The sequence below is a fragment of the Sitophilus oryzae genome, unplaced genomic scaffold (assembly GCF_002938485.1).
Source record: "Sitophilus oryzae breed Bouriz unplaced genomic scaffold, Soryzae_2.0 scaffold_813_pilon_pilon, whole genome shotgun sequence".
Lineage (NCBI taxonomy): Eukaryota > Metazoa > Arthropoda > Insecta > Coleoptera > Curculionidae > Sitophilus > Sitophilus oryzae.
Genome location: NW_022147432.1, coordinates 1,919,796 through 1,934,545, shown reverse-complemented (window position 1 = coordinate 1,934,545; position 14,750 = coordinate 1,919,796). Strand labels below are relative to the sequence as shown.

The 14,750-nt window shown below is 35.7% G+C and overlaps 1 protein-coding gene across 1 annotated transcript in view; it reads left to right on the top strand.

The window, feature by feature from the left end:
• LOC115889420 (WD repeat-containing protein 19) overlaps window positions 1-13,650 on the top strand; it is a 62,361-nt gene extending 48,711 nt beyond the window's left edge. The window contains exons 15-19 of the mRNA XM_030909408.1: window positions 9,381-9,630; window positions 10,778-11,037; window positions 12,693-12,889; window positions 12,952-13,061; window positions 13,636-13,650. Coding sequence (XP_030765268.1) covers window positions 9,381-9,630; window positions 10,778-11,037; window positions 12,693-12,889; window positions 12,952-13,061; window positions 13,636-13,650 — 832 coding nt within the window. The remainder of the gene's footprint in view (window positions 1-9,380; window positions 9,631-10,777; window positions 11,038-12,692; window positions 12,890-12,951; window positions 13,062-13,635) is intronic.
• The last annotated feature ends 1,100 nt before the right edge of the window (window positions 13,651-14,750 follow it).

Sequence of the window (14,750 nt, the reverse complement as noted above, 5' to 3'; positions counted from 1 at the left end):
TTCTAAAGCCTGTCATTTTTGACATATGACACAAACATAAGTTTTTTTTAAGTGGAAACCATATCTGGCCATGACTTCATAACAAGCGCAATTTTTTAAGCTTTTCAGTGATATAAGCTATAATATGTTTTTTTTAATGACTTAAATTGTTTAAAAATGATAAGAAATGGTTATAACTCGGTATTTTTTTTGAAAAAAACATATAGCTTATATCGTTGAAAAGCTTAAAAAATGGCGCTTTTTATGAAGTCATGGCCTTTATGAAGGATAGCTTATATCGTTGAAAAGCTTAAACTATGGTTTCCATTTAAAAAAACATGTTTGTGTCGTATGTCAAAAATGACAGGCTTTAGAAAAAAAAAACAGAGACGCAATCTCATTAAGGATGTGATTATCTACAACTTTTATCTGAAAACTTTTTGTCTAAAATAGATTATAATGGAATTTGGGACAATTTTTCAAATAGCCGAATTTTTTTTTTCGAAATATCTAGTAAGCCATGAAAATTTTCAAAAATCTGAAAGGCGCATATTAATGACCCCACAAAACTGCAATTCTTTTCCCCATTTAACCGACTGTCTATCTCCAATAGTTTCCGAGATACCCATAGAGGACATCGTAGAAAATTCACCCTGTATAAAAATGTACGAGCAGTCAGAAAGAAAGAGACCATGAAAGCTCTGGAAAAAAAATTAAATGTAAAAAATGAAAATGCATTGAAAAATGCTTGATGTAACTGTAAATCATATGTCAATTATATTAATTGTTGAAGTTTGCTAATTTGAACGAGTACTTTACGAGTACCTATATAAACGAGGAGTTATTTTGCAAGTAGGTATATAACTTTGGTATATTTTATCTCAGTTGGAACACAGCATAAAAAAACTATATCTTTAATAACATAATAAAAATAAGTTAAATATGCAATACTTTTTTATGTTTAGGGTTTCATCTAAAAATCTTTTTATAGAGAACATCAACTATTCAGGAGGATAAATAAAATATAGCAATGAATTTAAGTTTTTGTATGCTATATAAAAATTTTATTTGAAAATTGATCAGTTATTTTGGCATCTATTTTGAGAGACTATTATTTGTTAAAACCCTAGATCATAATATATACTTCAGTGGCGGCTCGTGGCCTGTGGGACTGGGTAGGCGACAAAATTTTAATTGCTTCTATTTGTTCCCCAAAATGTACATAATATCCTAACCCAGTTCGTAAAAACCAATATGTTAGCTTAGGGGTTAAAAACTTAGCTTAAGAATATAGCTTAAGAATATTTAGGATAAAACTAAACTAACAGCATTCAACATAATGAGTTAACATAATGTATATGTGTGTTTTATTTATTTCTTTATACCTTGATTTTTTCCTTTATGCCTTGATAAATAAGGTAGATAATAGTATAATGCAGTTCATCACAGGATTTTATTTTATTTTTATTTATTTACGTAACTTAACAATATGTAAATATATAGACAAATAAATTTACAAAGAAAAACAGATTATCTTATTCATATACATATTTCGAGACTCTTATAAACTCAGGGAAAGAATAATTACTTTTTATATATTATCAAGGTGTATTACTGGTTGCATAACTGCATACTGCTAAATAATCGCAACGTGCAATGAGGAACCTGGCGCATTCGCCAGAAAGTAAAAGAAAATTATAGAATTCTTCTGAAAATTCCAGAAACCATCGCCAGGGGGTATATAAGGCCCGCGCTTTGACAGTTGGACAAGTCTGAAGATAGTCTGAAGTCTGAAGTTTGAAAATACCGCGAAATACCGTTAGAGTAATAGTAGTTGCATAAGTTGTGTTGTAAATAGTATAAGTTGTGTGTACAGAGTGAAACAAATAAATTCGTTAAGTATTTTATCGTGAGTTTAAATAGTGGACCCACGGAATCCGTAACAATTGGTGCCGGAAGTGCGATTCAAGAGGATTTTAAGAAGAAATTAATTGGATTGGAAGATTTTTAGACCGAATTTAAGTATTTTTATGGTTGGTACAAGGGAGCAAGCGAAGAAAATGGAGGAAGTAAGCAAATTATTGGGCGATTTTATGGAGAATATGAGAAGAGAGAAAGAAGAGGAACAAGACCGTCTACAGAAAATACTTATGGAAAATCAAGAAAAAATGTTAGAAAGTTTAGAAGCGCGTCAAAAGAAAGAAAAACAAGAAGAACAGGACTGGCAAGACAAAATTTTCGAAGATTTGAAAATTCAACGATAACAAGACAAACAAGACCGGCTTGAGAAAATTCTCGAAGATTTCAAAGTTCAACGAGAGCATGACAAACAAGAAGAACAGGACCGGCTTCAGAAAATTCTTGAAAATCAAGAAATTAGACAAGAACGGTTGGAGAAAATTGTTGAAGATTTAGAAGTGCGTCGCCAGAAAGAAAAATTAGAAGATCAAAACCGATTTAAGAAGAACTTTGAAGAACTGGAAAAAGGCAAGACATCCACCTTCAAGAAGCCGTAGAAGATCTTGAGGAACGCCTTCAGCAGAAAATGGAAAAATTAGAGATGGACCTACAGAAGACCAAGGTACAAGTAAAGACACCTGGCGTTCATGGAACTGAACCTCAAGGCCCCGACCTACGATGGACAAACCACCTGGACGATGTACCACCGCCAGTTTGAAGCAGCGGCTGCTGCGAATGGATGGACTGGCCAGGAGAAAGCAGCGGCACTTGTCATCGCGCTGCGTGGCCCTGCCCTGGAACTCTTGCAAAGTATTCCTGCAACCCAACAGCAGGAATACCAAACTTTGGTCGCTGCACTGGACAGAAGATATGGCGACCAACATCGACATCAACTTTACCAGGCCCAGATCAAGACACGCATGCAGAGGTCCGGAGAGAGTCTGCAGGAATTTGAAGCAGACTTACGTCGCCTGGTACACCTAGCGTATCCAAGAAGCACCGGAAGGATTTAGGGAAGAACTGGCTGCTCAGTGCTTTATCAGCGGACTGAGGGACAACGAATTGCAGAGGGCGCTGCAAATATCCCGATTTTCTACCAGCAGCGAAGCACTGGTCAGGGCGCTAGAAATTGAAGCTGCTTTTAGCGCCATCCCTAGACCGAAGATAAGATCGGTAACGGTCGAGGAACAGCCCGGAAGTTCTCACATACGTTTGGAGGAGATGTTTAGTAAACTATGTGAGTTACTAGTGAACAAGAGTAGCAACAACACCCAGACAGAGAACCATAGAAGATCACAGGACATAAGGTGCTATAGATGTGGCAGGAATGGTAGTACACGATTATGCGTGGACTATCGGAAGCTCAATGACGTCACTAAGAAGGATAGCTACCCACTGCCACGTATAGACGACACGTTAACCACTCTGGCAGGTTCGTGCTTGTTCTCCACTCTCGACTTAAGGTGGATACTGGCAAGTTTGGTCTGATCGACGGAAGGTCAAAAGAAAAGGAGGCTTTTTTTCTGACAGTGGACACTGGCGCTATGGTATCGTTGGTACGGGCCAACTCAGTGCAAGGGTTGAAGCTGATGCCTCTGAGAAGAAGAGTGTGTTTACGTACAGTTACGGGGGAAATGGCCGTTGTACGGGGAGAGGCTATCGTCGAACTGAAGTTAGGAAATTTGAAGTTCCAGCATAGCATCTTAGTGGCAGATATTGAAGATGACTTCATCTTGGGCATGGATGTGATTCGTCAACATGGATTTTCGTTCGATCACAAGAGAAATATCCTGAATATTGGAAATGAAGAGTTTATGTTATCTCCAGACGAGGGATCAGGAAGAATGGATGTAAGATCAGCGGAAACTGTGGTAATACCTGGTAATACCGAGAAGATCATATTCGGTAAAGTGGAGCAAATCGCTGGGTGCTGTGTTGGACTGGTACAAAGTGGCGACAAGAAACAAGATAGGTACTTAGTAGAAAAATCATTGGTGAACACCGACAAGAATATACCGATCAGATGGTTCTCCACTCTCGACTTAAAGAGTGGATACTGGCAAGTTGGTCTGGACGAGGAAGACAAAGAAAAGACGGCTTTTTCTACAGGAAACGGACTATACCAATTCAAGGTCATGCCGTTTGGATTATGCAATGCTCCAGCCACTTTCGAACGTCTCATGGAGGTGGTGTTAAGAGGATTAACTTGGAAAACGTGCTTGGTTTACCTCGACGATGTATTGGTTATGGGAAGAACTTTTGAGGAGCATTTGCGAAATTTAGAAGAAGTCTTTGGCCGCATACGGAATGCTCACCTGTACTTGAACCCGAAGAAGTGTAGCTTATTCCAGCGACAAGTGGAATTCTTGGGTCATGTAGTCTCGGCAGACGGAATTTACACCGACCAGAAGAAAATCGCTGCGATCAAGGATTGGCCTAAACCTCGCGACAAACATGAACTTAGAAGTTTTCTGGGTTTATGCACCTATTACAGAAGATTTGTCAAGGGATTTGCCAATATAGCTGCACCCTTACATAGACTTACAGGTGATGAAGTCGGCTACGAATGGAACACCGATTGTGATGTAGCCTTTGGAAGACTTAAGGCGGCTTTATGTTCAAGTCCTATTCTAGCCTACCCGCAACAACAAGGGAGGTATATCCTGGATACCGACGCCAGCAATATCGGCATAGGTGCAGTGCTATCACAAGTGCAAGATGGCGAAGAACGAGTGATAGAATATTACAGTCGAGTTCTATCCAAACCAGAAAGGAATTACTGCGTTACCCGGAAGGAGCTGCTAGCAATTGTGAAGGCAGTTGATCATTTTCATAAATATCTGTACGGCCAAGAATTTTTAATTAGGACAGATCATGCGGCTCTCAAGTGGCTTATGGAGATGAAACAACCTGAAGGTCAAATAGCACGATGGCTCGAGAAGCTCCAACAGTATCACTTTACCATCCAACATCGTCTGGAAAAATGCATGGTAACGCAGACGGTTTATCCAGAAGACCCTGTCAAACCGATTGTAAGCACTGCTGTAAAAGGGAACAACGTGAAGACACTGTCATGATAAGGAGTTTTAAACTTGGAACCGATGAACAGTGGACGACGGCACAATTGAGGAAAGATCAAATGGAAGATCCAGACATCGGAGCAATACTACGGCTCAAGGAAGGTAACGGCGAGAGACCACCGTGGCAGGATATTGCGGACAGAGGGCTGGTTTTCAAAGCTCTCTGGGCTCAGTGGAATTCACGGGTGATTGAGAATGGATTGTTAAAGCGCACGTGGGAAAGTGCGGATGGCAGGACAGTAACAACTCAGTTACTGGTACCGAGGAAGAAAGTTACCCAGGTATTGGAAGAAATTCACGGTGGTAAAACTGGAGCCCATCTTGGAGTAAACAAGACCTTGAGCAAGCTGAGAGATCGTTTTTACTGGGTGGATTATTGCGAAGATGTCAAGAAATGGTGTCGACAATGTAAATTTGTGCAGCCAGCCAAGGACCAAGCACTCGATCTAGGGGAAATGAAACAATATAACGTTGGACTGCCATTCGAAAGAATCGCTGTTGACATTGCAGGCCCATTCCCTGAAACGCACAAGGGCAACAAGTACGTTTTAGTGGCGATGGATTATTTCAGTAAATGGCCAGAAGTTTTTGCCATTCCAAACCAAGAAGCATCGACTGTAGCTGAAGTATTAGTCAATAATGTCTTCAGTAGATTTGGAATTCCTTTAGAGCTTCACACTGACCAAGGAAGGAACTTCGAGTCAAGACTGTTCCAGAAGATGTGTGATCTGCTTGGTATTCACAAGACTAGGACAACAGCTTTACATCCGCAGTCTGATGGGATGGTCGAGAGATTCAATAAGACCATTGAAGAACATCTCTCGAAAATGGTGGATGAACATCAAAGAGATTGGGATCAGCATATACCACTATTCCTAATGGCATATAGAAGTGCAGTTCACAACACCACCGGACTTTCACCATCGAAGATTTTATTTGGTCGAGAATTACGGTTGCCTTGTGACTTGGTGTTCGGATCACCAGACGACAGCACCACGAACGTAGAGGACTACGCGGATGAACTGAAGGAAAGGTTATTGGGAATTCATAAGGCCGTGAGAAGTAAGATTACGCTAGCCAGTGACCGGATGAAAGCTCGTTACGACCTCAGAGCTAATTCTACGGGATTTCAACAGGACGATATGGTATGGTTATATAACCCACAGCGCAAGAAAGGAAGGTCCCCAAAGTTAACTCCAGCATGGGAAGGTCCTTATACAGTCATCAAGAGGATAAATGATGTTGTGTACCGGATTCAACGCAGCCCTAGAAGTAAGATGAAAGTAGTTCATCTGGAGCGATTGAAGAGATACCAGACAGGAAACCTTGATCGGGACGATCAAATTTGAGAAGGGGGCAATGTCAAGGTGTATTACTGGTTGCATAACCGCATACTGCTAAATAATCGCAACGTGCAGTGAGGAACCTGGCGCATTCGCCAGAAAGTAAAAGAAAATTATAGAATTCTTTAGAAAATTCCAGAAACCATCGTCAGGGGGTATATAAGGCCCGCGCTTTGACAGTTAAAAAAAGTCTGAAGATAGTCTGAAGTCTGAAGTTTGAAAATACCGCGAAATACCGTTCGAGTAATAGTAGTTGCATAAGTTGTGTTGTAAATAGTATAAGTTGTGTGTACAGAGTGAAACAAATAAATTCGTTAAGTATTTTATCGTGAGTTTAAATAGTGGACCCACGGAATCCGTAACAATATTAAATTGATTCGCCGATTTCTTAATAAAGAAAATTTATTTATTATTATATTTGTAAAGTTATTATCAGATTGTTTAAGGGCTATGAAAATATCTTTTTCGGTTCAAAGTAGAGCAAGTAATAATAAACGTTTATTTTTCATTGAATTTCTAGTGTAATTTTTTTGCGTTTCAAACATGAAAAATGTCTCTCAACCGAAGTACTTGTGAATGCTATGAATGTATTTATACGTCGCATAAATTGTATGAATATGATTATCCATATTGAAAATCAAAATTAATTGCTACAAATTTTAAGCTAAATTAATACTTATCCATATTATCTCCTCCTTGTTAACTTAGAAATTAACAACCAAATGCACTGTACACTAACATGAACACCAAATGCACTGTACACAATAATTCAACGTATGATGAATAATATATGGGAACCACCAAATTTCTAAAACCTATCGAGCTAGACGCGCATGCAGAAGCGACTGAAGATATCGCCTAAACCCGGCCTTAATTCGACGTAGTCATCGATTTCCGTCGCTACCGCGCGATGAGTTAGAGAGAGACAAAATACACACATTAACGGCTGAGTGGGAGATCAAAATTTAATTTGAAAGGCGATGCTAGAAATCGCCGAACAAAGACGGCAGGCATTATACTCCAACGGTCAAAATTATTTTGATTTCTAACGCTGCATACGCCAGCGGTATTTAATTTATTAATATAAAAGACTACAAATGTTAAATTAATATTAATTTTTACAACTCATTTCCGTGTATTAATAGTAGGTATTTTTATATGTATTGGCAACATTAATAGAGTAAATGTTATAATGTAAAAAAAATCTGACAAAATTGTAGGGTTGGCGCCGCCCAAGGATACTATATAGAGATAAGGATAGTTCGATTCCTATCTTCCTGCACTGTCAGTTTTTTTACGTCATCTACTGACCGAGTTGAAGTTGGCGCTAAAGATTTTAGACAGTGACAGTTATTTTTGCATTTGACGGAGGAGCGCACAGTGCGTTGGAAGATAAATTTAGCGGGACAAAAGCGTTTGGTTAGAAATAAGCCAAAAAATGTGTACTGATAAGAATAAATAGTAGACATTCCAATTGATAAAAAATGCATGAATATTCTTTGTATTTCGATACATTTTTATCAACCAAATTTGGTCGTTTTCTGCTCAGCAAGGCAGAGATCATACGAAAACAAAATATTTACAAATGCTTATACATTTTATTAGAAAGCCAAATTATGTTGAAGATTGCCAAAGGTATGTACTTTTCTACTGTATGTATATTATTTGTTAAAATCCTTCGTGCCTTTGTTCTGCAGATATCAAACTTACACTTTTTTTTCAAATATCGATATATTGAATGATGTAGATCTTTTGAGTTACCAATAGTTACCAACACAGGTAGTCGCAGTCACAGGGAGTTCAAGCTTAACAGGTGAATGCCCAAAAAGATTCATTTCAATCGGATAGTATAAAAACAAAACAACTCCATCAAAAGGCACTGAGTTTAAAAAATTGTCTTAGATACTTAATATATGAATTTACAATTACCGAGTGTTAAAATTAAAATTAAAATATCTATCTTATTTATTATTTTCAAAATAAAATATATTTTTTTAAAATAAATTATAGAGGGTGTCACAAGATCACAAATTAATTAAAAAAAAACTGCTAAAGAGTTTTTTGATATCATAATTTTATGTATTTGGCAATAGTTTACAATACGGTTTTTGTGTGTCATGTACGAATAATATCATAGTTTTATTATCTTGTATTTATTTATTAATAAATTAAGTTGTTAATAAATAAATAAATTGTTGCTATATATTAGACCATTTGCTACGTTCTTAGATTTTAAGTCCCAAACATTGACAACTTGAGATTTTGTCCCGCTAGAATAACCATCCGCCGCACTGTGGAGCGCTGGTCAGCGCGCGACGTAGCATTCCACGGCGACTACGACAGCGGCGATTTGACGCGATCGAACAGTCCTTTAGAATATATACAGTCCTTGGGCGCCGCCTACCTTGCTTACCCTGACGAGCCGCCACCGATATACTTATATGATCTAGGGTTAAAACTTGCTAAAAGAAATATTTGACATAGGAGTCTAAAAATTGGTATTTATTTAAAATTAGATATGGAACGACTTTTTGAAATAATTGTTTTCAAATATCGACAAAAACACATTTTTATTTATTTTTTAAATTTAAATTTGCACAGAAAAATTGTACTTACTGTCAACAGGTTTTTTGAGAATAATTTACAGAGTTGTTGAGAACCGCGTTGACACCTCTTTCAGAACTATTTGATAACTTATTCAGAACCACTACAATATTTTTTTCAGAACTACCTTATAACTTATTGATAACCACTTGAGATCTTGTTGTGAACTTGTTGATAACTGCTCGAGAACTTTTTGCCTTGCTGAGAACCACCTAAAAATGTTGTTATGAACCGCTTAACAACTTATTGATTAACAACATTAGATATTTATGAGAATCCCAATAGTTTCAAGTTTGAAATTTCTTCTCATGTTGAACCCAACTCAAACTGGTGATAAAGTCAAATTTTACTTGACGACATAAAAGATCCATATAATGTAGAATTTATGTGTGATATTATTTATCTTTTTAACTAGATTTTTCCAAAAGTTGAACGACATTACATCAGCTATAAAGTTTCTCGTATTGTCACGATGTATCGAGGATGCCTTTGATTTGGCCAAGAAAAATGGCAAAATCGTACTGTTTGGAGACGTGTTACTTAACAGTTTTACAGAAGACGAAGTTAAACCTAAAGACTTTGTAAATGTAGCCTTACATTTCGAAAACGAGAAAAATTATTTGCTGGCGGGGAAATATTGGTTTCACGCAAAGGACTACCAAAAGGTATATTTTTAAATTATAATATGTAAGGAATATCTGTAACATGAATAGTATAAGTAGCATAATAGCTGAAGTACAACTATCGTTCAATGTTACGTCATAATTTTTGAAGTGAAACTTCTTTACGCGCGATGGGAGTAAAAATTCAAAGCCGGACACGGCCTTGACATACGAGCTAACGAGGAAAAAAGTGGTAAGTCAATCAGGAAGTTGAGATGATAAGTTTACGTGAAAGAAACAATTGTATATGACGTAATTTTGACCAATGGTGGTACACAGACTTTACAGTTATTAAAAAATGTCTATACCTATGTGGCGGATTCATCTCTCCAAAAAATCAATACAAAATAAAATAGTTATTTTTCTAAACACTTCTGCGTTAACCGAAACGGAAACTACTTGTCAGAAGTTAGGTTTACAGATATACAAATTTGCGTAACGAACAAAATATGCTTAACTTTTCGGAAAGTTTATCTCTTTCCGTCGTCGGAAGCAAAAAAAAATACAAAGAATAAAGAAAAACAATATTTATAATATTTAAATTCAACTATTCGAGAACACTTTAGTTTTTTAAAATAGATACGTCTACAAAAAGCGTTGACGTTCTGTTAAAATGACATTATATCAAGTTAAACTTCAAAATTAACAATTATTACCTGATACCAATTACTTGTAAATCCAAAAAACCCCAAACTTTCTGTATGATTATTTTTAATTTTTACGTATGTTATGTTTATTTATGTTATGTTCTTGATGCATGAGCAATACATTTATTTTTATTAGATTGTATTAAAAAAGCCTCTTTTATTTTTCTTTTAAAGGCTATCGCTTCTTTCATTATAATTTTGGCGTTATTAAAATTTATTCTGTGCCCTGTATCCCATGAATGTTGACAAATCTTAGATTTGTGAAAATCTCCCTTTCTTAAATAATCTTTATGTTCTTTAATTCGAACATTTAAGGGTCTAGATGTTTCACCAATGTATATTTTATCGCATTCGCATGGTATTTTATATATTACATTTTTTGATTGTTCTATATTCATTGGTTTATTAATATGTGATAAAATGGATAATTATTTTTAGATGCACTGAAAAGTGTCGATTCTGTTGCTTTTGTTTTTTATCATACATTTCACATTTATTTTAAGGCTATGAGACATTTATTGGTAGCGGCCAAATCGAATTCCAAAGAAAAAGAAGCTATCACGGCAGCAATAGACGTCGTGGCATCGTCAAAAGACGAATCGCTGGTTTCAACTTTAATTGAATTTTTGTTGGGGGAGTCTGATGGGATTCCCAAAGAACCTAAGTATTTATTTCGGCTGTATATGGCAAGGAAACAATATAGAGAAGCTTCTAAGTCGGCTTTGATTATAGCCAATGAAGAACAAATTAATGGAAATTATAGGTAGGTTTAATTTTACACTTGGATACTAGTTACGATTTTTGTAAATATTTTTAGTTATATTGCTACTGAAACACCGCATCTCAATATAAAAATATTTTTTTGCATTTATTTATTATACTCTATAGTCTGTCTAACGATAAGATCCTTGACAGTGGTAGATGTGTCTGTCATTTTAATTTCAAAGTAGTTTATTTTATTTTACAAAGAAATAAGTTGGTACAATTGGAAAGCATAGCAGGAAATTAATATATTTAAAATTTGAGTGCCAAGTGATTACTTCAAAATATTGTGAAAAAAACTGTATAAATCTGAAAAAATCTAATCGAGTTATTTTACTTAAAAAAACGGTATGTGTTAATACGAAACAAACAAGAACAAAACACCACATTCCAAAAATTTGAAAAGAACTATTTCTTACTTTCAAGCTTCCCGCATTTATTATATTTATCGATATAACTTATGTACAAATAAAAATTTGTAATATTCCACAGGAAAAATAAAATAAACGATTTTATTAATAATAACACTTACCGAATTTTATACCTTAAAGTTTCATTCAGAACCTCCCAATTAGTGGAACAAATTAGTGGTTTCAATTACACTTTATACTTTTTAGTTTACAATCATTCACAATGTCTAAAAAACAATTAAAATTAATAAGATATCCTAGTAAGCTTGCGGTAGTCTGTTGTATCCATAGAGAAAGCATAGTATTTAGCTTATAAAACAATAAACTTTTGACTTCTAATCAACATTTTTCTTGACAGGTGATAATCAAAGGCCAAAATGGCATTCTTCGCAAATTTTGAAGTATAATTAGTGGAAAAGTCAAAAGTTTGTTAACTTTTTCCACTAATTGAAAATTACTACCTTTCTGAATGCTTACATTAAAACTAGGTGAACAAACTTCTACGACTAATTGAAACTACTAATTTATTCCACTGATTTCGAGGTTCTGAATGAAGCTCAAAGGTTGATTAATTAATTTTAATCTTATTTTTTTTAAACCAGTACCTATTGACACTATTTTTCCGCTGTGCTTTTACCTATCGTGTGATGTCGTTATTTTACAGCTACTCCAATTTTTAGTTTATGTTTAGTACGATCCTTCTACCATATACGAGATGCACTTATATGACGAGATTTTATTTTTTTTATTTTTTGACGAGACAAACTTGATGGTAACTTTATTGGTGTGTAATACTTTCTGCCTGGGCACCAAGTATTAACTATGAACTGTGCTCTGGATCTACAGTTAATTTTTCCTCGATTTTTCCTCCACTTGAATTCAAAAGACACAAACCACACAGAAAAACACGAATCAAAATGCATCATCTTCCAAAACGCAGGGTATTTGACATAAGTTGACACCAAATTATAACCTATAATTTGGCAAGACTTTGACAAGCCTGAAAATTCTAAAGGCGAGTTCATACGTATCGGCGTCCGTTTGTCGTTCATCGTTCCGTCAAACCAATAAAATTGAAATACGATCTGTCATTCTTGAAATAAACCAATAAAACTGGTTTAAAACAACAAGTGACGACGGATGACGGATTTATATTGAAACCTATCCATAGTTAACTTAAAAATTAATTATTGTAATCATCTTCAGATCATTTTTTTACTTAAATAAAATACTTTTTATGTAATAGAAATGCCCATGACGTATTATTTGCGATGTACCAAGAACTGAAGCAGAATAACATCAAAATTCCGTTTGAAATGTATACAAATTTGATGTTGTTGCACAGCTACATGTTGGTAAGGTTACACGTCAGACGGGGAGATCATCTCAAGGGAGCCAGGTTACTTATCCGAGTAGCAAATAATATTTCCAAGTTTCCTTCTCGTAAGTATTACTCATTAATTTATTCTTTAAAACGCATTATTCTGGCAATTTTAATTTTCCAGACGTTGTTCCAATTTTAACTTCGACAGTGATTGAGTGCCATAGAGCAGGTTTAAGATATGCGTCATATAAATATGCTACTACGCTTATGAATCCCGAGTATCGGAAACAGGTAATAAAATCCATTATTTACCTATCGTGTGATGTCGATATTTTACAGCTACTCCAGTTTTTAGTATATGTTTAGTACGATCCTTGTACCATATACGAGATGCGCTTATCTACGACGAGATGGTATGCAAACTTTATTGATGGTAACTTTATTTGTGTATAAGACTTTCTGCCTGTGCAGCGAGTATTAACTATAAACTGTGGGTCTACAGTTAATTTTCCCTCGATTTTTTCTCCATTTGACCTCAAAAGACACAAAACACACGTAATCACACTGTAGCGTTTTTTCAACAACTGCTACTGCGAACGGCAGCTTGTCATCGGAGAGCAGTCGTGGATAAGGTATTTCACTAGAGAGAAAATTAATCAATAATAATAAATAAAAGATATATAGATATTGGGCGCCAGGCATGTACAGAGAAAGAAAACACAGTTGTATAATACTTAAAACTAATGACTATATTTATTCGTGATGAATTCTGATGGTAAATAGCATTGTACAATTAATATAATTATTATAGTGGTTACTTGTTGAGTAAAACTATATATGTAAATAATATTAAATACGTTCATAGAAAAAGAGACTATAAAAGAAAAATGCAATGCATGTAACGATTATAGAAAATATAGGAAAAGTAGCATTACTTATTTAAATTGTTAAATTTATTAATAAATCAGATAGTTGCAAACTGTAGATTCTAGAAGTCTATCTCGTTATTCCATCCTGTTAGGTATAGCGTAATAATAATGTCTATAGAAAGTAATGCCTGACAGTACGTGATATTATGAAATCTAAAATCTAATCGCACTTTTTACTACCATCGACATAAAATATCCTTAATAATCTAACCAAAACTGAAATATAGTCTGTAGAACGCTATTGTTTAAAATCTTACGTTACTGTTTAAGACTGAGAAACTTATTTAGATGTTAAATGCAAAACTAGAACTTAAATATACACTTAGCTGTTCTTTTATGTAACCCTGCTTCAAACAGTAGCAGCGCGAGGAGGTCTAGCATCTCTGTACTGTCTGTCGGCGATCCGTGCTTAGAAATGGGGGTGAAGCAGCACGGGGCTCAAGCCACATCCACGCTGGGGCACTCTATGTGTAAGACAAATCAATCCTACTGGGGACACTTGTCCATGGGACATCCGTCCATAAGATAGTGGCACAGGAGAACACTACTAGGACCTTGAAAAATAGTCCATACCTTGGACACTTGTCCGTAAAGGCAATGTCCGTCCGTAAGAACCCTAAGAACACGAAACTCTTGTTTAAAATCAAACACCGTCTAATAAACAAAATGAACCTACCTCGAAATACTTCCGAGGGCTCAATAAATAATAAACAATCTGTCCTTTCTTCCAAATGACATTCTGGAGGACAAAAGCAAAGGGACGCCAACGTGCCAGCCAAATACAAATACAAGTTGGGACATCCGTAACTCTACCCTAAAATATTCACTAATAATATCGAATCTAAAAGGAAAATAACTCAGCTTTACCTGTAGGTTCGAAATGGCAGCTGATTCAGATAATACAGCCAGATTTAAATGACCACCATTTCTCAACACTGGGACTAATGGCGTCTAAGAGGCCAAACGGTCCAACCAAAAGTGAAGTTAGATCACAGAGAATTGACAGAAGCGATGTTGACAGCGCGCGCTCCCACAGAGCGATACCAGGGTT